The sequence below is a fragment of the Calonectris borealis genome, chromosome 13 (assembly GCF_964195595.1).
Source record: "Calonectris borealis chromosome 13, bCalBor7.hap1.2, whole genome shotgun sequence".
In the NCBI taxonomy this organism is placed as follows: Eukaryota; Metazoa; Chordata; class Aves; order Procellariiformes; family Procellariidae; genus Calonectris; species Calonectris borealis.
In genome coordinates this window covers 2,051,097-2,072,507 of record NC_134324.1, presented here as the reverse complement: position 1 = coordinate 2,072,507, position 21,411 = coordinate 2,051,097, and the positions used below count along the sequence as shown (strand labels likewise).

The following is a 21,411-nucleotide window of genomic DNA, read 5'->3' as shown; positions in this document are numbered from 1 at the left end:
GAATTAGACAGTCTCCTCGTTAATGATCGAGAAGCTGCCAGGTTTAGATTTTGTAGGTTGATGCTTTTGTTTCGTCTTCTCTGAAATACTCAGGAAGGCTAGAAAGAAAGCAAACATTACGACGTTTAACTAAAGACAGTGTCTTCCACCCTACCACTTTCCCGATCTGTTGCATTTCATCTCGCGTTCTCCTAACATGCCCCAAACTAAAAAAATCCTAGAACAGAAGAAAACATTTGTAGGGCCAGATAAACGCGGTGCAGTCCACAAAGCCTCTGCAGTGGCACAGTAGCTAGCCGTGTGGCTGAATTACAAGGCTGAGCTCGAGGTCAGGCTTGGAAGGATTAAAGCTGCTTTGACTGTCCTAATTTTGAGCCGTGTGGGGGATGGCTTGGCTGCCAGCTATGGCACAGAGCCCAAACGCTAGCACTGATTGAAGCTTCGAGACTGCAACCAAAATAATTGTAATATGTATAATTATAGTTGCATTATTTCATTAAAATTATTTCTTCATTATTTGTATATATTTGTGACATTACCTCGGCAATATGAATGGGTGTATTTCCTGTCTTGTAATTAAAGACTCTCGACCTAGCATTTCGCCTCCAAAGGAAATAATTTTGTATAGTTCAACTATTTTGTTTACTTCAGCGTATTTTCTCTCTTTTTGTACTGTGACGCCTCTGAGTGCCACATTAACAAATGTGAAAGTGAATTTACTGTCTTAAAAGTCTGTCTGTGGATGTAGATGTTGTGTGTCTGTTACAGAAGCATCCAGGTTCTCATGAGCTGTTCCATTTTAGGCCTTGTTGATGTTTGAAGCTGGTCTGGGTTAAGCCGGTGTGTGGACACCTGATTCTGCATCAAGGAACTTCCTTCCTGCAGACCTAATCCCTTCTTGGAGTGGAACCAGGTGCTTTTATTCTGGAGTGAGAGCGCCCGCATGTGGGATTCACTGGGAATGGATCCATGGATAGTTAAACCTACAGTTTCCACTGGATGATCAAAAATCCATTGGTGGGGAGGGGGTGTGTAGGGGTTTTTGGTTTCGTGGGGTGGGGATATCAGTGGTAACAATGCACTCTCACTTGACGATAAGTAATTCAGTACTTTGGTTTCTCTGCACTTGGTGGTCGTAGCTTCTTTGTCATCTCACATTCTTAGCCCCTTTCTCTAGTTAATCCTTAATGCTTGGGAAAATAAGAGGGAAGTAGAAGCCACCATTCAGGCTACCCTACCCTTACCAGTGCGCCTTAGTGCCCAGTGTGAAGTTGGAAGCAGTTATGGCTTTGCCTCCTAAACTCATGGTTTTAAAGAAAAAAAAGAAAAAAAAAAAAGGAGGGGGAGGGTGGGATCAGACTTTCACACAAAGTAAACGATAGCACATCCTGGTTGTGAGCTGAGCTCTAACTGCTGGCTTTTTGCTTAAGGTTCTAATCTGAAAAGAAATGAAAGCATTTCTGCTTATCTAGTACATCTGTGCTGCAGCATAAGCTGCTTTCCTTGATGTCTGAGTTCTTCCTGCTCTTGTCAAAGCTTCAGTGTTAACTGCTCTTGACAATTCACAAACCACCACTGAATCAGGTGGACATCTGGATGGCTGAGAAGCAGGAATGACACCCCAAAGACACAGTCTCCTTCTGTTACTGACTGCCCGAAAGTGTTTTCTATGGTGAAGGTTTGCTTGGGTGGAGGTGGCTAGGAAATAGAAGTGTATATGGGTTGAGGAGAGCTTGCACCTAGAATTGCTGACTGCTGGTGTATTTCTGAGGCCTTATTTTCACCGTAGATTAAGACCTTTGATTTTCAATAGGGAAATGACTTATACTAACTGGAGGGAAAACAAAGTTTCTGGCGGAGTGCCTTGAGTGTAAGAGAAAGAAGTGAGCTCCAGAACTCAACGACTTCTGTATTTCTTCTATAAATATCCTATTTGCAGATATACTGGATACCTGCAGATCTGTTTGCAGACTCACGATATTTGTTGGTTTTTAATAGAGCTAATGGTTTCCCTCTACAAAACTCTTCTTTTTGCTTTCTCAGCATCATTTGATTTTCTTCCTCTTGTGTTTTCATTTAGATTTTTTTTAAAAAACCAACCAAACAAAAACCACTAGCCAAAAAACTCCAGTGCTACAAAGAAAAGGTGGGTCCTTGCTGCAGAGCTGGGATCTACAGCTGAACACTGCTGTTCAGGTGAGTTGGGGCTGTGCTATCTCCTACAGAAAAGCATCACCCCTTCATGGGGGAGATGGTTGGAGGGGACCTGGTTTGCCCCGTTGCTCTCGCACACCATTCCACATCGAAGAGGTCATGCTGGTTGTGGCTATTGCACTGAGGAGCAGGGATGCGTTCTTCGAAGCCATAAAATCTCAGCTTTGCTGCGTTGCTTTTGCATTCATCCTTTTGCCTTTGAGCGGGCAGTGTTTTGGTCTCCCATCTGGTATTTCTACCAAGGGCTACTTTGTTCGATGCAAATGGAGGAAAGCTCACCCTCATGAGGCCTTTGCAAATGCTAACAGCCAACACCTGAGGGCTCGGCACCGAGCTGTGGAGAGCCTGTGCGTGTTTTGGCCCAGCGCTGATCTTAGACCTGGCCCTGAGCCAGCACAGGAATACCTTCCAGTTGCCAAATACGATTCAGAGTAAACTGCAGGAGTGCATGGATGTGCTTTAGTGCAACACATCTGAGGGCAAAACCCATCAGTAACAAAGTCATCAGCGGAGCTTGAATCTGGGATTTCTTCTGTCTTTAGTTCAGTGGTCATGTGCCGTATTCAGCCCACTTATTTCTATAGTTTACAGTCAGGTTTTTTGTTTCTTTTCAACTTCTAAATACCCGACCGGTTTGGTGTTGGCTTTAGTGCTGTTCTGTTGGGTGCTGGCAGTGCTGCCTGGGCAGCACCAAATCCAAAGGGATTTTGATGTCCAGAAACAATCTTCCCTTACGCTGAACTTGTGGGTTTTGACCAGTCGCCAGACAAAGAGCTCTTGGGTAATGGGACCTTAAAAATAAGTGTTCTGCAGCGTTGCCCACGTTACATGGCTGCAAAGGGTTGTGCACCCATGGGAAGCGAGGCAGTTGTTCGGGGCTGACTTGTATCCCGGTGAGTAGTGGGATTATTTGCCCCACACCAAACCATCCTGCTTCCCCATCCATGGCAGCTCCGGCGGTTGCATGCCTTCCGCGTGATGGGCAGAAGTTCAGCGTGGCGCCTCTGGCCCCGGCGGGGAGAGCACATCCCTTTTCCTGATAAAAGGGAACTGCTTGACTTGCTTGGTTGTGAGAGATTCCCTGGAATTTTTAGCAGTATTTCTAAGGACAGCCCTGTCCTGCGGCCAGCATGTCCCCTGGAGCCTGTGGCTTTCTTTAAGTAGAATAACATAATGGGGGGCTGTAGGGTAAATATCCCCTTTGCTGTCCTAGAGGGAGAACGTGGCCCTGTCCCAAGCTGGTGGTTGCTGTAGAAGACCCCACTGAACCAGGAAGCAGCCAAAGAGCTTCTGAGCTAGATGCCACCAGGGGTTTGGTGTCCTGTGGGAGACACCTGGCCTGGGTCAGCTGGGGGCAAAGGAACCCAGAGGGAGAAACTTTGGGTGAAGGAACTCGCGGGAACAGCACCACGCCGGCGTGGGCAGTGGTGCTGCTGTTGTCTTTGGGCTTGTGATGGTGCTGCTCTGGGTTTTATAGGAACAGGCTGGGATGTGGGGCTTTGATGGTTAGCATTAATTCACTTAAATAAGAAACCTCTCATTAAACTAGAAACTCAAAGCTGTGTGAGTTTTAGCTTCTGTTATACATATGTCTCCTGGGAACTTTCTCTCTAGCTGCACAGACCTCTGTCTGACCACAGGGAGTTACCATTTCTTTAAATATCGACTATGTAATAGTGGAGTTTGTGCAAGATCATGGCGCTGAATCACAGGACTGATAAACAGGCTGACAGCAGATTAGAGAAGTAGTCAGCCAAGACAAGAGTTTGGGTGGATTAAAAATTTTAAAACAGTTTTTTTCCCTTGGGACTCCTGGGAGGGCAAGCAGGGAGGCGAAGCTGGCCGTTGGGTGCTTGGAGCAGGCCACTGGCGGCTGCCCATTGCGGTAGGTAAAAGCCATGACCTTTCCTTAGCTGGAGCTCCACCAAGTTATTCCCTTCTCACGTCACTGTTGAGCCCACTGGGAAAATGGGTAGGCAGATGAGTTAAGAGATTTGTTAATTCTCACAATACGTTATGCCAGTCGGTTTTGTCATTTCTGTTCATCCTATCTTTGTTGGTTGTTCTGGTTTTTGGGTTTTTTTTTTCCTCTGAATTCTAGGTTTAGGGGAAAAAAAGTGGGGGTGGAAGGAAACTTAAGCAGACTGGCATCAAAAGTTATAATTTTGACGATTGTAGCTCAGCCACTTGCTGACCATGGAGGTACCTAATCTCCGAGAGGCTTCACTTTTCCTCTCCCTTTAATTTTGTGTTGGTACACCCAGAACTAAGCACTGGCTGTGACTGGGATCAGGACTTTTTTTGAGGTCTAACTCATGCTGAAACGGGCTCTGGGCACGTTGCCGGACTGGCTTTCTTAGAGGTAGCCGTTGCTTAATCATCACCCACACACAGACAGGATGGAGATCCCATAAAATGGAGCGCTAACTGCCACCAAAAAACCCCACCTAAACCTACCAGCAGCTGGTGATGTTTACGGAGTGTATCCCGTGTTGGTTTGACGTAAGATACCGAAATAGAGCTGGAAGCAGGAACAAGCACCCAGGTCTTCCCCTTTGAGGAGACGGCACTAACCACCAAAAGTCATGTTTGTGTCTGTTCCCCGTACCCAGGACCAGCCTACTGGGCTGCGAGCTTTCCTTTTTTTCTCCCACTGCTTTGACGGAGGAGCAGAGACTGTCCTCATACAGACTAGTCAAGGGCATTTTCCTAGCAAGGAGAAACAGGCATTCAAATCCCCTCTTAAATTAAGGAGGAATTTTGACCATCTTCCTTCCTTCTTAGGCAAGGACAGTACTTACAGGGCGGGGCAGGGGTAGCCTTGTCCCTTCCCTGTGCTTTAGAACCAGGGTATGCTCCTCCCAGAGAGATTCAGGCGATGCTGAATTGTTGGAAACCCCAGCCCTACGTTAAATCCAGCCCTTGGTGCATCAGATGGATGTGCCTGACCCTGGATCAGGCACCTCCTCCTGTTGGCTGAAGGTTGCTCTCTGAGGAAGAGGATGATGTTAATCCTGAAAGAAGATCTATTGATGCCCAAAAGCAGCCTCTGTTACAGCTGGAGATTATTCCCAAATGCAGTGCAAGGCTTAGGAGCCTGCCGGGCCAACAAGCTGTGCGGTCGTTCTCCTTGTAGCTACTGGAAGAACGATGAGAAAGGACATTTCTATTGCTTCTCTCCTGTGGTTGCCCTGGCTCTGGTGGAGCAGACCCTTGGACAAGGGTTGAGCCTTCAGGAGATTGAACCAAGTCACCTCACATCGGCTGACCTAATCCAAAAATACGATCGTGTCTGTCCCTGTTTCCTCCTGGGAAGGTCAGTGTTTTCATTAATGGAAATTAATGAGCCTGCTGGCGTCAGCAGGAGTCTTTGCACGGAGTTCAGTCTCGGGAAACAAGGAACGATATAAAAAGTATGAAATGTTTTTTGGGGTAATTTGTCAGTATTGAGAGACTATGGATTAGTCTAATAGAGCAGAAAACATTAAAGAAACACTGGAGGAAAGAACTGATGATAAGCAAAACAAAGATCCCTGTTCCTCTGACGGCTCATTTCCTCTATCAATTTATTTCAGCAGTGTTACCCACGCAGCTGAATTCTGAAGGGCGAATCACTGCCTTAGAGAGAAGGGTGAGCGAAACAGGTTAATCCGGTGGTAGTTGCTGGTCCCAACAAATTCATTGCAGTGGTGGTACCAAAACAGCTGTTGCAGATGTGGTCTGGGTTTTTATTACTATTATGTCGTTCTTGATGGCTTTAAGTAGCTGGATCTTTTTTCAAAATCAGATCTTTTGGCCACTAATGTATATCATATAGATCACATTTACACAGAGCTCAGTTTATTAGCTCAGATGCTGGAGCTCTTCTACCCTGATTTAACTGGCTGTGTGAACCAGGCACTGTCCAGACAGCTCCAGCTTATCTGCTCTCTTTTTGTCAGAGATGGTTTGATAAATACCCTGACAAGATTTTGTCTTTTTTTTTTTTGTACTGGATGGGGTTGACTTGTATCTGGGTCACTCGCTGTGGTTTTTTTTAGTTACTGAGGTCTGAGGAGTGGTGTCCAGCAGCGCTGTGTGTGATGCTCTGTGTGCCCTTATGGCCAACAAGCTGTTTTTGTGATGCTGGGGATGATACTAATTTTTAGCCACTAACAGTAAAGTGAAAAAGGAAGTAAAAGTGAAGTAAAAAATGTCAGTTTGCTGCTGGTGCAGCCTTAACCGGAGCAGGAAAATCTAACATAGGCCACAGAGAAATGGGGAGTTTTCTCAGGACATTGAGCCACCGGATGACAAAATAGCAAATAAAATCTAGTGCTGGTAAAAGGAAAGACGTGTGAGGGGGGAGAAAAACTCTGCTTAGGTAAGAGGAGCTGTAAATCAGCCCTTTTCACACGGCAAGGAGATCTTTTGAGTTACATGGATAGCTCATGGGCAGTGGCTGGTGGTGGCAGAGGAGATGAAGAGGACATTGGCCATGGAGGACCCACGCCGCGGCCATCAGCAGGTGGCCCTGCTCCCACCTCCGGGTGGCAGCCGCGGGGGCAGGAGGCGGCCGGGGGTCCCGAGCGCGGGTGAGACCTCGCCTCCGCTGAGGCACGGGTCGGGCAGAGGAGGTGAAAAGGGAACCGGTCGCTCGTGGTGCAAGAGGGAGAGGTGTTGCCAGGTGGCCGGCTCAAAGCAACAGCGATGCGTTTCCGAGCAATGGACGTATAACTGAAATAGGGAATTCGTTGCCACTGGGCTTAAAGGATCGGTGGGTTCCGGCGTGTGTTGGTCGAGCAGGTTGGAGAAGAGCTTTTCGTGGCTCTGGAGAAGGATGCTCTCAGTGCAGCTGCAGGAAGCCCCACAAGCAGCGGTTGAGGACGGCCGTGCCCGGGCAGGATTGCTGCCCACAGGCGTTTCAGCGCTCTCCCCAAGCCCACCATCAGCAGCAAGCGGGCCGCCTCGGTGGTCTCTGATCTGGCTCCACACAACCATCTTGCGACGGTGCAAAGAGGAGAACGGGAAGAGGGGCAGGCACATGCCTTCCCACTGCCGTAGCAGCCTTCGCTTGCAAGTACAGTTTTAAGTCTCAACATGCAAAAAAAAAAAAAAAACCCCACAAACCTGTCATGTCTCTTCTCATGATGACAATGACACAAAGGAAGCTTTGAGAAGCGGCGCCCGAGGTGTGATGAGATCTTCTGCAGGTGTTGCAGGCGGCGTGTGGGTTCGGAGGCTGTGTGGGAGTCAATGGAAACAGGGGCTGCGATGTGCGGCCTTCGGAAACACGCCGAGAGCTCTGCTTCCACCCAGAACTGTGTCATCCTCATTCGCCCTGTTGTGTTGGGTATAAATAATACTTCCCCAAAAAACGACTTGTCTTGATGCTGTATCTGAACGGCTTAAGGTCCCCACGCATCCCCTGAGACCTTCCCTGGTCTGCGCTATTGTCACAAATGGCTTTTTTGGGGATCGGGAGGGATGCAGCCTGCCCTCAGGGTGCCCCTGGCTTCCAGTTTCAGGGAGACTCCTTGAAAGAGGCTTCTTTCACTGCCAGATACAGAATAACACTCCTGAAACGTAACTGCTGCAAAAAAGTAAGAGAATATACCTTTTCTTTCGGCCTAGCACAAATTAAACCTAACTCTGTTTGTGTCAAAAAGCCACTTGTCACTTCCGCACAAAGTCTGCCTGGCGAGGTTGTCGGCAGAGACTTCGGTGCTTTGCTTCTGGGCAATCACAGCCCTCCCAGGGGAGAGGTGCTTCTTGAGCAGCCGGAGGAAATACTTCATGCAGAATAAAGGGGATGTTCTGGTTGTTTTTTTTTTCTCTCAGTTATTCTCATTCAGATTCCCAGTCCAGTGCTGCAGACCAGATTTATTATTCAATGCTTCCTGGAGAAAATATTTCCGTGGGAATATCGGCTTCTGCTGGCTTTGAACAGGCTAACGGAGAACTGCAGCCAGAGCTGAGCAAAGTCCAGGTGAAGAATCAGACCTTGCCTAGCACAGAGCTCGAAGCTGGGCAGAAAAGCGATCAAACAGCAGTTGCTCCCTGCTGCTGCCATGGCTGGGCATTACTTGTCTTCTCTAAACCTCCTGTGTGCCATGTGCCATCCCCACTTGAGGCTTTCTTGGGTGGCAGAAATGCAGCAGAGCATCTCTCTGCTGGTGTCTGATTGCTCCAGGGCTCAAGCACGGGCTGGTATCACGGATCCCGAGCCATCACCAGGGCGTGAAAATACACCTTCTGTTAATCTAAGTAATATCTTGATTCTCCAGATGTCCGTGGCAACGTCAGCCAAGGGCTAGTGAGACCTCTGTGCTGGGGAGGGTGGCCCAAGCAAATCCCACCTGGAGCAGAGGTGCCGCGGCAGGGGGAGGGCAGGCAGGTCTCCCCTGAATTCGGCTCATGTCAGCTACCGCGATTATTGCACCCGACTTCCTGCAAAAAGAGACCGTTAATACTAATATGAATAAACCACATTGCTATGGCAGCGGAGGAGACGGCTCGTGTTGCACCCACATTTTCTAGGTAGGAAAACTTAAGCTTATTGAGGTTTTTCTCACTGAACAATTTCTGAACTTCTGACACCACTTTGTATAACATCTTTTCCCCTCCGAAGCTAAAAGTAGCTCTGGGGGGTTGTTCGGGGCCATCCTGCTCCCCTCCCACGTGGCCGGGGCAGCGGCCAGAAAGGAGGGTGATGGGCTTCTGCCGGTGCTGCCCCTCAGCTATAGGAATCCACGCTGACTTGGTAAACCTCTCGTGGGGGCAGATGAGCTGCTGCAGTTTGCAGCAGTGTGTTTTGCCCCTTTGCAAGCCAGCCTTTTGCTTTTCTCCCCAGAGCAAGGAGGAGGTTAAAATCATTTTGAAAAGGCATCTAAAATGTTCTACGGGTGCTCGAGAGGCGTCAGCGACCCAAGTGCTGCCACACGTTGGTCCCTGTAAGCGTGTTTTGGTGATGCAGGCAGTTACAGGGGGGAGAGTGGGCCAAGAATTACATTTAAAATTTTTTTAAAAAAGGATTTTTTTACCATATACAACAGGAAATAAAAAAATAAATATTTTTTCGTTGCTGTAAACAAATTACAATGTGCTTCGTGGTTTCCATGAGTAAGCAGTGCTTACTCAGCCGACACACCGAGGCTCAGACTCCTGTAGGGATGAGGTGGTGGTGTTTTGTTTTATTATATAGAAGGGTTTTTAAAAAGAAAAAAAGTCTTTCTGTGTTCCAACACTCTTGGGGATTCACATCATTTTTCTACAAAATATATATTTTTTTTTATAAATTAAATCTATAAAACAACATTTTGCATTAAATAAAACCTAATACCATCACAGTAATTTTTACATTTCAAAATGTAACATTTCAAATGTTCACAGAAAAATAAATTTTACAAGAAGGTGCAAATGAAATACCAGTCAAGCCCAAAGCTTCTGTTGTTTGATTTTAAAGAAATTATTATTAAAAATACATGCACTTTCTTAAAAATCTCTCGTAGCCTGTTGGGTGGCACCTTTGACTCTGCTTATAGTGAGTTCCCATTACAGTAAACTGCAGAAAGGTTTGGTTCCTCTGGCTGGGTTTTAATCACGCTGCTGTTAATGAAGAGTAGGTGCGATGGCGCAGGGCCAGTTATCAGTGAAAGGGAAATCATTTTCCCCATCTTTGATGAAAAGAGGACCTAGATGGAAAGGCTAGATGGACGTCCAGCCTGAATAAATACCCTCGAAGCACAGCCCCGTGGTTAAAGCTTATCTAAGGCAGCGATATGGCTTCAAACCATATGGCTTTCGAGCCAGAAATGGGAACCGATGGCAGAAAAATAGTGTCTGGATGCTTCAATGACTTTGTGATTTGGGGGTATGTCATTTGCTACTCCCTAAAATGGAGGCTTGGTTAATTGTTTAAGTGGAAGGTCCTTTGGGGCCACCTTGCACTCCTCGCTCCGTGGTCAACAAGGCTTGAGGCAGGCTCTTGGCACTCTCCAGAGAAATTGGTCGCTGCTGGACTGGCTTTTGCTTCAGAAATATATAATACTCTGTCACCTACTAATTTTTAGGATCAAATTCTTTCTGCATAGCAGGACCCCAGAATCTTTGCTGCCTCTTGCTGAAGCCAGGGTGCGTGACCAGGACGTGGGCGGGTAATGGCCCCACCGGTGACAGCATCACTTCTCTCCACGGGTCCGCGTCCTCCTCCTACTGCCAAAGCTACCTGCTCCTGGCTGCCCCGCTTAGAAATAGGGCCTGTGGGAATTACACGGTGTTACTTATATTCAGAAAAATTTGCAACCAAAGTATTAAACCAACATATTTTCAGTCAGGTTTGGGTTTTGGGGAGTTTTTGTTTTTCTCCAACCCTCACTGAAATCCGCAGATGGTTGTCTGAGTCGTTGCTCTCAGCGTCCTGGGGAGAAAAAAAATTGGGCCAAACCCCAAAATATAGGGAACATTTGAAGTCCCAGGAACCGTTTGGGGAAGGCCAGCGCTAGTAGTCCATGGAGTCCTCCCTGAGCACATCTCTGGAGTGCTTCCTCGCGTAACTGAGGTTGTGGAGCTGAATGCTGTCTTGCAAATCCTGCCTGGAAAGGCGTCTCCTGAACTCATCTGTAGTAAAGTAGTAGATGACTGGGTCCACGCAGGAGTTCAAGCTGGCAAGGCACAAAGCTACAACGTGAAACACCGAGATCACCTTCTGGACGCACCCGTTTTTAATCTTTTTGGTTTTGACAAAGAAATCTAGTGGAAAGCTGATATGATAAGGTGCAAAGCAAATCAGAAATACCAGAGCGCAGGTGAGAATCATCTTTAAAGCCTTTTTTTTCTCTCCGAGGTCATGTGAAGCAGAGTTTTTTTCTTTTAGTGATAAGATAGTCTTCCACGAGCAGTATAGGATGATGAGTAGGGGTGTTACGAACCCCATCAATTCACCTATCGTCATCATTGCAATGGAGATGGGAAGGTCAACTTCCTTTACGGGGAGATCCACAAAACACGTGTTTTTAGCATCCTGGTGAAGCCTGAGAAGCGGGAAAGGCAAACAGCCGACGCAGACCACGACCCACCCAACGATGCTGATATACACATCACAGATGCGTTTGCAGTCGCTGAATTTGAATGGGTGCATAAGAAACAAATACCGTCTTATGCTGATGCAAACCAAGAAGTAGATGCTTGCGTACATATTGACGTACTTCAGGTAGAAGCAAAGCATGCAGAGACCTCCTCCAAATTCCCACGTCCCGGTCAAGTAGTAGAAAATCCTCAGGGGCAAGGACAAAACCTGCGCTAAGTCGGCAATGGCTAAATTGATCATAAATATTACGGCCCTTTTAGTCTCTTTCATGTACCCGTAAAAGACCCACAAAGCTAACGTGTTTCCTATCAGTCCAGGGATCAGGATGAAAGTGTACGTAATCGCGTAGTAGGGCTTGAGGTCTGTTTCGGTGCAGGTCGAGCTGTTCGTCATGGTTGTGCTCCTGATCCGTGCTCAGCCCCAGCATGATAACATGTTCCTCGCTCGCGTCTGCAGCCAAGTTGTCCTCAGGTTGTCGGTGCTTAAATAAAACGGTTCAGCCCTGGCATCCGTGTGTGGGGCTTGGGTTACCAGATCATCGTGTCCACTCTGGGGAGGAGCTTCGTTACGGGGTAAGTGAGTTAATTAAAGTCCTGCTCGTGTGCTTTGCTCGTGCTTTTTGTCAGAAGTTACTGGACCTTCCTCTAGTCGCTTGCAGGATTGACAGGGAGGGGATCCACACCGAGAAATGCATCGTCCTGTGCCGAAGCAGTCGACAGTTCGTCACCGGAGCTGCACCTCTGTCACCTTTTGGGTGGCATTTCAGCCACTTCTCTCAACGCAGGAGTTTGACAACCGACGTGGCCCCGCAGCTGAAAGACAGAAAGGTGCAGTTATAACGCCGCGGGGAGACACGGGTCTTACAAAGCAAACGGTACGGGAAAGCTTGCAGGAGCGGTGGGAGCATCTCTAGCAGATACCTCTTGCTAGTGGCATCTGTGGTGCTCAGCTCTTCTCCTGCCTAACAAGCGCCATGTCTCGCTCGGTGAAGGAACCACTGAGGAATAAATAGAAAATGTGTTTAATTGCTGCTACAAACCAGCCTCCCGTGCTGTACTGCCAAGCAGAAGTCACCCCCGATCGCAGGGCGTATTTAACTTGCTGCCAGGTTTCTGCAGCTGCGTCTTTCCCAGCTCCAGCTTTTCCATCCGAATCTCCCTTGGGCTCCGGTTGTGTGGGTCTCCCCGTGCCCGAGCGCGCGGCCAGCACAGAGATGCTCCGGCGAGCGCCGTGCCTGCATCCCTCCTCGCTGCCCTGCCGCGGGCAGAGGGGCGCTCGCCTCACACGGCACCCGCGAGCGTAACGCTCCCCTGGCCTTCCCAGGAAAGCCCTTCAGAAAGGTCCCACCCGCACCACGGCTATAGGCACCCGAGAAGATGTCGTGTTCTGTTCCTTATGTAAATGAGCCTGACGCACGCGCCTGAGAAATGAACTTTTTCCACCGGTGCAGCCGCTGCTGCTGTGGCACGCAGTGGAAGTCCCAAGTCGGTGGCTTTCACCAAACCGGGGTCAACTTTTTCATTTATCTTTCATAAATACAATATAAAACATACTTGCATGCAAGCAGGGACAACCGGCCCACTTGCTAAACACTTTTTGCTGCAGAACTACCTGCGTTATATTAAATTTGACTTTCTCACAACTGCTTTTTCTAAGCCTTTCCTTTACCCATCTTGTGCACGTGACTGCTGTGGCTGTTGGAAATACCAGATACTGTCACTAAGGCGACTGTAGGTGGACTTTATTTTAAAATTGTTTGCATGGTAAGCAGCTGATGTTATCTGAATCTGTCAGACAAAAAAGAGAAAAACCCAGATCTGATAAATATAGAGGAAATTCAGATCTCTGTCCAAACGCTCTCAGGTTTGCCTCTTGCTTCAGCATGAAGAATTAACCTACAGGTCTAAGCGGGAAAAGTTTGTAGGGACCAACCAAGATGCCAAAGGCACATCTATAAAGGCAAAATTATATCCTGCTGCAATCCCTGATGTTTTTTCCTATGCTTTGAGGTATGGGCGTTAAAATGTGAACATTTATTAATGAAGCCGATGTTCACCACTTGCCAGTGTGATTGCACCAAAACTTTGAAGTAGCTCTGGGTGGAAACAGAAAATCTTCTACAAAAGGAAACGGTTGGAGGCGAGCAGCTTTTCTGTGCCTATTTGTGTGTTCCTCTTGCGTACCACCAGTGACGAGTCCAATGAGACTGAGATGTCCTCCTTTCTTCCAGGGAGCCAGCATCTAGCATAACCAGGAGAGCAAAGCGGCTTGTGAAATAATCCCGTTAAACTTCAGAAGCGACAATTAATAAGCCGTAGAGTTAATCAGCCTTCTGTTCAAAGACTTTCCAATCCTTTTATTAATTCTCTGCCCAACTTCCGATGCACAAACCTGCACGACTAATTCTAGAAATGTGAGTAATCTCTTTGTCATGCAGGAAAACTAATTGGTGCTCACCCACTCGTTAGCTTTTGTCCGACACTGATGGGTAACTTGGGCCGAGGGCTTCAGTTTCCATTTGCAGGAGCTTGGCTGGCACAAGTAACTGGGAGGGGGTTGTGGATGTGGCTGGTTTTTGTCAGTACCTGGCATGCCCTGGGGTTCCCAGGCTTCAGAGCTCGCCCTCGGCAGCCGGTTAACCCCTCTGGGGCTTCCTGACAGCGGCGCCCGCTTCGGGCGGGTTCCTCCCTTCTCCTCTGTACTGGGACCGAGCCAAACCAGTTGGCCAAAGTGAGTACCTCCTTCCCGAGTGGTCAGAAATTGCCTTGCTGGGCTTGAAAAAACGCTGAGCGTAGGTACAGGCAGAGCGGGCTGTGCTGGGAAAGCATCCAGAGCTGCTTACTGAGGACCGGTACTTACAGAGGGTGGGAGGGATGCTCTCTTTCGTGTCGGTTTTCCATGGCGATGCCGAGGCCCTGGGAAGATGCGCCCGTCTTTACCGTTACAGCAAACTCCTCAGCATGACGTGTCCACGCTTCCCGGCCGGGTCGTGGTCCTGCCGGGGTGTCCGAGCAAAACAATCGCTTTGCAGGTCCCTGGGCTGTGCCCGGGCAGCGGGACCGGGGCACCAGTGACCGGGTGCATCCCCTCCCTCCCGGAGAGCTCCTCTGTTCCTTGGCTTCCCAGATACCAGCACCGTCCCCCGCAGCCTGCCCGGCAGAGCGAGGGGGGCTCGCGAGGAGCTGCACAGCTTTGCCATGGGTTGATTGTCACTTTTTTTCACCCAGAATGTCTCAACTTTTTGCCTGAAGTTTGCTGTGGAGCGCCAGCAGCGAGCAGCTTGGGTGACTTTGGGGTGCCATCGCTCGCTGCCCGCACAGGTGTCCCGCTCGGGCAGATGCCCGTGTGCCCGCTGGCCCCGCTGCTGAGAGCCCTGCTCGGGCAGGGCTGCGCCTGCCTGGGGAGCATCGACACGGCCGTTTGCAGGACAAAGCCCTAGACCTGCATCACCCAGCTCTTCCTTCCTGTCATTTTTTAAATATTTTTTTTTTTAAAAACAAGCTTTTCTTTCCTCTCATCTCTTGCCCAGGGACACCCAGTCAGGGAGGTTGAATCATGCTCCTTTTCCTCCGGCTGCATTCCCGGGTGGGTAAATCCGCCCTACCTCCATCGCTGGGCCGTGAGCCACGCAAAGGGAAGGACAAGGTGCAGCCCCAGCCCGCCTGTCTGTTCCCGCACGCCTGCACACCAGCGTTTCTCCTGTGCCCTCCCAGTGCCTGCATTTCCCCGACCCCGCTGCACAGCGACTTTCCTGCAACACCATCCCCTGCTCCCTCCAGCCCGGCCCCGGCGCAGGGATGCTCTTGCAGCACCTCCTGCCTCTCCCTGAGGCTGCAAACCCGCAGCACGAGGGGTCCCAGAAAGCCCAGCTAAAGCTGGGAAGCAGCGAGGGTGCTCGCCCAGGGCACCCAGAAACACCCGGGCGAGAGCAGCCGCCCTCGAAGCGGGGGTAAAAACACAGCAATGTGAGAAACTGCACTTTGGAAATCCCGAGCAGTAACATTGCAAAATTCAGCCAAATGTGCTATGAAAAAACCAGTAGAATGCTAAAAAAAGCTCCAGAAAGAGGAAATTTTGTTTCACGTGCTCTGCGCTCGCTTCCCCTCGGCGCAGGGGGCTGGCTGCGGCCGTAGGTGCCAGACTCTTCTCTCCCTGCACGGTTTTTCCCCCCCGTTTTGCCAAGGAGACCCCCAGGCAGCCACGTCAGGGCACTGGATGAAGACTTCTCGTTTGTGCTTAATGAGTCAGAAACAGCAGGTAGGTTTTGCAGCCAGCCTTTACATCCAGGGCTTGTTAACGCTTGTTAAAGCTGGGCACGTATCGTGTGAAGTATTTTCTATACGCTGAAGGGCAGCTATATATCCATATGAACAAGTGCAAGAGCTGGGGATGTGGGAGCAGCCACTCACAGCCACAAACACCCGTGGGCCTGGGATGCAGCAGGGCTCTGCCCCACACCCACACCAGAGCCCATCACACCCCCCACCAGTAACCAGGCTCCTCACCTGATGGTTATAACTGCCCGGGTCAACCCAGGACCCTCGTTAGCAAATCCTGCGGGTTTTACCCCAGGAAGCAAAGCCTCTTAAAACCCAGCTCAGTGGAGGAGAGGCTCTTAAACAGCTTGGGGAAAAGCAGCCATGGCTGTGCAGTGTTTGCGGGTGCTGCCCCTGCTGCAGCATCGTGCCTGGTCCCCCCCTGGAGCTCAGGTCCTCAGGGAACCCGGGATGCTGCCCAGCACCTCCTGCTCCCTCCCAGAACCAGGGTAAGAGATCAGCCTGGCCGGATCCTGCCACCGAGCACCATTCTTGCAAGGACCGCTGCTGGCCCAGGTGAGCAGGGGGTGTGTAGGCACCCCGTGTTTGGCGTGGGGCTGGTATTTATGGTGTAAAAATGCCCGTAGCAGAGGTGATACGGGCAGAGCAGCAGCTGGTGCTGCAGCTGGTGGCATCTGCTGACTTACCCTTTCGGGGGGAGCCCTGGCTGTGCTCTGACTGGCACCTCTCTTCTATTTTTCCTCCTTCTCCTCCACGGCCTGAAATAAAAGGAGAATGTGCACAGGGGTAATTTCAAATAGAAATTTAGTTTCCTGCTGAAGCTGCGCAAGCAGGGGCGGTGCGGGGGTGGCTCTGTCCCTCCCTGTGCGGTCGGCGGGGACATGGGGACGTGGGAGCTGGCCCGGGGACCAGAGCAGGGCAGCGGTGTCCTGTGCCGGGCTTCTCCCAGTAACTGCTTGTTTTCCACGTCATCTGAAGTGCTGCTGTCCTGTTTTGGCAGAGATAACTACTAGTAGTAATAATTAATAGGTATCCCCTGAAAATAGAAATGATAGAAATATCTAATTGCATAGGATTGCTTTTTAGTTCTTTAAAAACATGTCAGGGGAGGAGAAAGGCTTTTATCCCTTGAAGCAGTTTTCTGGTAGATATTTGGGTTTTATATCTCCTTCCATAGGAGCAACGTTGCCCCTTGCTGTGCCAACTGTGGCGATTTCTCTCTTTTATTTCCTCTTTGGAAGCGTCTGCCCACAGCGGCCGCGGTGCTTTTGTTGGGCGTCCTCGGGGCCTCCCGCGTTTTGCCGTGCTCGTCCTGCCGCAGCAGGAACCCGCGTCCCTGCGGTCCCTGCCAGCCTTGCCCCAGCCCGGGCACCGCTGGGGGCCCGGCAGCAGCCCCTCCCAGCCCGGGTACCAGCGGCCTCCGGAGCATCCCTCCCCTCGCCAGCGTCTGTTCTGCACCAGACATACTCTGAGTTGCCGGAATATGTTTGCTAACCTTGTGTTTGCAAAGCAACACAGATGAGAGCGGCTCTTTCGTTTTGGCTCAGTTGCAGAGCACCAGAGCAAGGGCCTGTTCATCCCATCCCATTTCTGTGGTTACCCGAAACGTGAGTCACTAAAGGTGGTGAATGTTTGTGCCAGGGGAAAAAGCGGTGAAACAGCCAAGATTTTACAGGTTAGGACTGTGGGGCATTGGCACAGCGGAATGAAAAGGTTTCTTTCTATTTGTTCTTTCATTAATTTCTCATTTGCTCGTTATTAAGTGTTTCCGTGGCTTGCCTACCCTCTGCCTTCCCGTGCTCCCTGCCTCTCCGCCCACGTCCACGCTGGGAGGAGCGGCAGAGCTGCCGGCATCTGCTGGAGGGAGATTCCCCCTCTGGCACAGAAATCTTGGGAGGGGGCTGTGGGGCTGGAGCCCTGGGGGGCTCACTGGGAGCGCTCGTGGGCGGAGAGGCGGGCGGCTGGGGACACCAGGGGGATTTTGGCTGGGTAAATTCCAAGAATACGCGGGGAAAAAATAAATGCTCTGGGTTAATGCCATGGGGAATACGCTGCTTTTGCCTCTTAATCCTTTGCAAAAGCTCTCGTCCTCCCTTATTAGTATTTATCCTGGTTAAAAAGGGAAAATAAACCCGGAGCAGCAGGGTTGTGTATCAGCCTAATCCCCCACCGCTCTTCTCCCTTCCTGGCACCCCCTGACGTCCCTGGTAGATGTGTGTGGTAATGAGCACCAAAGCCACAAGTTTTCCACCCAAACCGTCAGCGCCCGCCCCCCGGGGACGCGCAGCCGCGAGCCCGCGCTCCCCGGGCTGCGAGCGGCGGTGCGGCACAGATAACCTGCCGCCTCCCTCCCCCGCTTCTCGCCCTTCAGTGGAAAAATTGCCAGCGGAAAGTCAGCGTACTGCCTCTCGCGAGGGACAGAGCATTTAAGAAAATCCATTGGACAAATATAGTGAGATGACCCCAAGTGAGACCCGGAGTAATGAGTAAATCATTATAGTAAATAGTAAAAGCTTGTGGAGATGGGGCTGTATGGCCTCCAAAAGTCCACTTATAGACAAGTCCCTTCCCAAGCAGCTGTGGGTTTTTTGTAAAGGTTAAGAATCGCCACAGTTGGTGTTATTCTTAAATGCAGCTTCTTGATAGTCACGTAACAGTAATAGAAAATATGGTTTGAAACTTCAAGGCTGGCTGTTTTGGCTTAAGCCGTACCCCTCCTCTCCCTCGGATACAAGAGCATCCCATGAGCGCTTACAGGAGCTCGCTCTTCTGATAAATGGAGATACCGGCTCCTCACCCATACCCGGGCTTAGCCTGCACCTCCTCGCTTCTACTCATTTACTTTGGGAGACTCACGGGGGTCGGTGGTGAACGCCGCACCCCCCTGTCTCTCGGGGGGGCGTTCCCATCCCCTCTCGGCACTTCTAGTGCGAGTAAGAAGAGGCACCAAGTCTACATTGCAATAATAAAACAAAAGTACAATTTAAACCTGTTACCCTGAACCAAAGATACCCAGGGATAAAAGAATATCTGTCCTACCTTTGCCGTCTCGGCGTGCTGCTCCGGTGTGACCCCGCGGCCCCGGCGGCGGGTCCCCACCCCTCCCGACGTGCAAAGCAAAAGTGCAACTGCCGGGAGCAGCCGCCCGCGCGGGAGGGGAGCGGGGCCCTCCCCGGCCGGCAGCGCCTTCTGCGCCGCTCCCCCTGCCCGCGGGTCCCGCTGGACCTCACCCTTCTTTCTTTTCTTTTTTTGTGGTTATATATATAATGTCTAAAGGCGCCGTTGGTTTTGGGGTGTTTTGGACGGCAGTCGCTGTGAGGCTACTAGCACCCCAGCAGCCTCCCCCGCTGCCGGCGGGGGGGGTCCGGGGGGCTCGGCACCCCGCAGCACCCAGCCGAAGCAGGCGCCTGCTCGCAGAGGCCCCTTCTGCTAAGGACACGGAGCTAACGAGGCTGATGAAGCGAGGCGCTTCGTCAGTTGTTTTCCTCTCCCTTCCCCAGCTTTCTGGGGAAGGTTCCTTCGCTCTCATCTGGGTGGTTTTACCCCTGCGCCGCAGGTCCCCGCGCTTCGGGGGGGCTCCAGAAAGTCGCGCTGAACTGATCACGGTCCGGTTCGGGCTTCCCCAAAAGCAGGAGCTTCTCCACCGTCATTATTGTCTTGTTCAGCGGATTGCCGCAGCTCACGCGGAGCAAACCAGGGCCAGAGCCGAGGACTCTTCTCTTCCAAATGAATGCTTGTGCCACGAAGCGGTGTCACCCACCACCGTGGCCCCCCGGCTCCGGGCCCCTGCACCCGCTGGGTGCTCGGCGGGCGGTGGCCATCGGCAGAGGGCGGCGGTGGCCGCGGCACGGGCTGCTCGCTTGCCCGTGAACGCTCAGTGACTTTGTGATTTCGAAAAGTAGCAGTTCTGTAGTTATCCATCTGGGGACTCTAGCTCAAGAAGTATTAAAAAAAATTTTAAGATCAAGAGGGATCGAGGATTCTTGATTCAATCCGTTATTTTGAAAAAGTCACTTTTTTAACCATTTCCGTAGCAATTCAACCTAAAATTATTTGCAACTTTTTAATTTGCATTTATTAATTTTTCTTGCATGTCTGCTGAGGAGAACAGGACTTATTTTGCAGCACGACTTGTGGGGAGGGTTGCAGCTCTGCAGAAGGGTCATGCAGGCGCCTGGGGGCCAGGCGGCGTGTCCCCACCGCGGCGTCGCGTGTCCCCACCGCGGCGTCCCCACCGCAGCGTCGCGTGCTCGCAGCAGGTACCAGGGTCTCAGTGACACCTACTCCTTTAGAGCATTATAGATTTACTCATATAACAATTCCAGCTTATAGCAGGGTTTTGTAGCTCTATATACTTCTTTTTATTATGGTTTATAGGAAATTAATCTCTTGGGCACATCGTGGGCTTTTATAGCCTCACGGTGTGCCAGGTTTGTCATCCCTGCGGTGGCACAGCTCCTCGCTGGGGCTTGCACCTCCCAAAACACCCGGGCGCTTGCCTGTTTCAGCAGCTAATAATTCTACTAGTTAAAGCTTCTGGCCATCTTTTGAAGCCTGCTGATTACTTAATGTGCCTTAATTAATCTTGTGTGGGAGCTAGAGCTTTCAGCACTGCGGGATCTTCGCCGCAGAGTTGTCCCCTTGAGTGAGGGGATGGATTAATCTGCTGATGCTTTTGGACTAGAAGCAGCGGAGGTTTGGGGTTTATTGCTTAAATGGGGCTCGTTGCTGGTGCGGAGTCTCCTGGGAGATGTGCTGAGTCTGCGGGGGAGGATGCCAGCTCAGTTCACATTAGTCCTGGAGCGTTTCCGTAATTGCAGCGGGATCTGGGGTGCAGAACTTTCCCCGTGCTTGCCAGCGCCTCCCGGCAGCTGCCTCTGCCCTGCACTCTCACCGTAGTGACTTAAAGAAAAACCTTTTATTTCCTTCCTCCCACCCCAAATTCATGTGATTGGAACCCGGCAGTCCCCAGGCTCTGCTCCTGTCCCGCCAGCCTTTCCCTGCGTGACCCTGGCACCCCCTGGCTCCGCAGAGGGGACCGTGGGGCCGAGGGGGACCGTTTGGACACCACTTTAATAGAAAGCAGAGTCGAAGCCAGTGCCAAGAATAACGGCAGTACCACCCCCCCCTGGCTGAACAGCACCTGGGCTCTGAAGATGACCTCTTTTCTTTTCTTTTCCTAATCAAATGTGTGATGGGTGCTCAACTTTGCACTTTCATTTCTGCAGAAGCCAGCCTATTTATAAGAAAGCATAGCGGGCGCTTGGGCAGCAAGTGTATTTACTGTACGGATAGACTTTTTATTTCAATAACGCCTTTCAGAGCATAACCATATCCTGTTTTGCTGGTGCCACGCTCTGCGCGCAGCCGGCGTGCATCGCCGCCAGCCTCCATCCCGTTTCCCGTCACTCCAGGAGCCATCGCCTGCGGCGGCGCCGGCTCAGCCCCGTCTCAGGGTGCGTGGGTGGGAACCCGAGGGTGCCTTCCCCAGCTCGCCTTTACCCGCAGCCAAATGCCAGTCTCCGAGTCGTGCTGTCCCCTGGCACAGGGTGCGCGGTGGCAGCGCTGGCCGCACCCTCCCCAAAGCTGCCATAGTTGAGGCCACCAAAAACCAGCAGAACTTGGAACTGGGCACCAAATCACAGAACAATTAATTTACAGTATAAGATAAAATTTCATCTAATACTTATATTTTTCTCCTCTATTACTTATACTTATATTTTTATCTTATAAAAATTGGAAATTTTCAGTTCGCCTAAGCTTGTGCTTCATGACCTTGTAGGAGACCTCAGACAGAAACAGCAAAGGTCTTTCTGGTCTGCGCTGACAGTCTTTAATAGAAATAATTCCCGA

At 50.6% G+C, this 21,411-nt stretch overlaps 1 protein-coding gene across 1 annotated transcript; it reads right to left on the bottom strand.

Annotated features, from left to right (window-relative positions):
* Nucleotides 1–9,276: 9,276 nt before the first annotated feature.
* GPR174 (G protein-coupled receptor 174) lies at nucleotides 9,277–19,410 on the bottom strand. Its single transcript, XM_075161929.1, has 3 exons — nucleotides 18,598–19,410; nucleotides 16,245–16,316; nucleotides 9,277–12,093 (listed from the first exon to the last, which is right to left on the bottom strand). The coding sequence occupies exon 3, from the start codon at nucleotides 11,672–11,674 to the stop codon at nucleotides 10,694–10,696; it is 981 nt and encodes a 326-aa protein (XP_075018030.1). The 5' UTR covers nucleotides 11,675–12,093; nucleotides 16,245–16,316; nucleotides 18,598–19,410; the 3' UTR covers nucleotides 9,277–10,693.
* Nucleotides 19,411–21,411: the final 2,001 nt, after the last annotated feature.

Excerpts from the sequence above, each read along its gene's own strand:
- GPR174 (XM_075161929.1), bottom strand. The coding sequence starts at position 11,674 with ATGACGAACAGCTCGACCTGCACCGAAACAGACCTCAAGCCCTACTAC.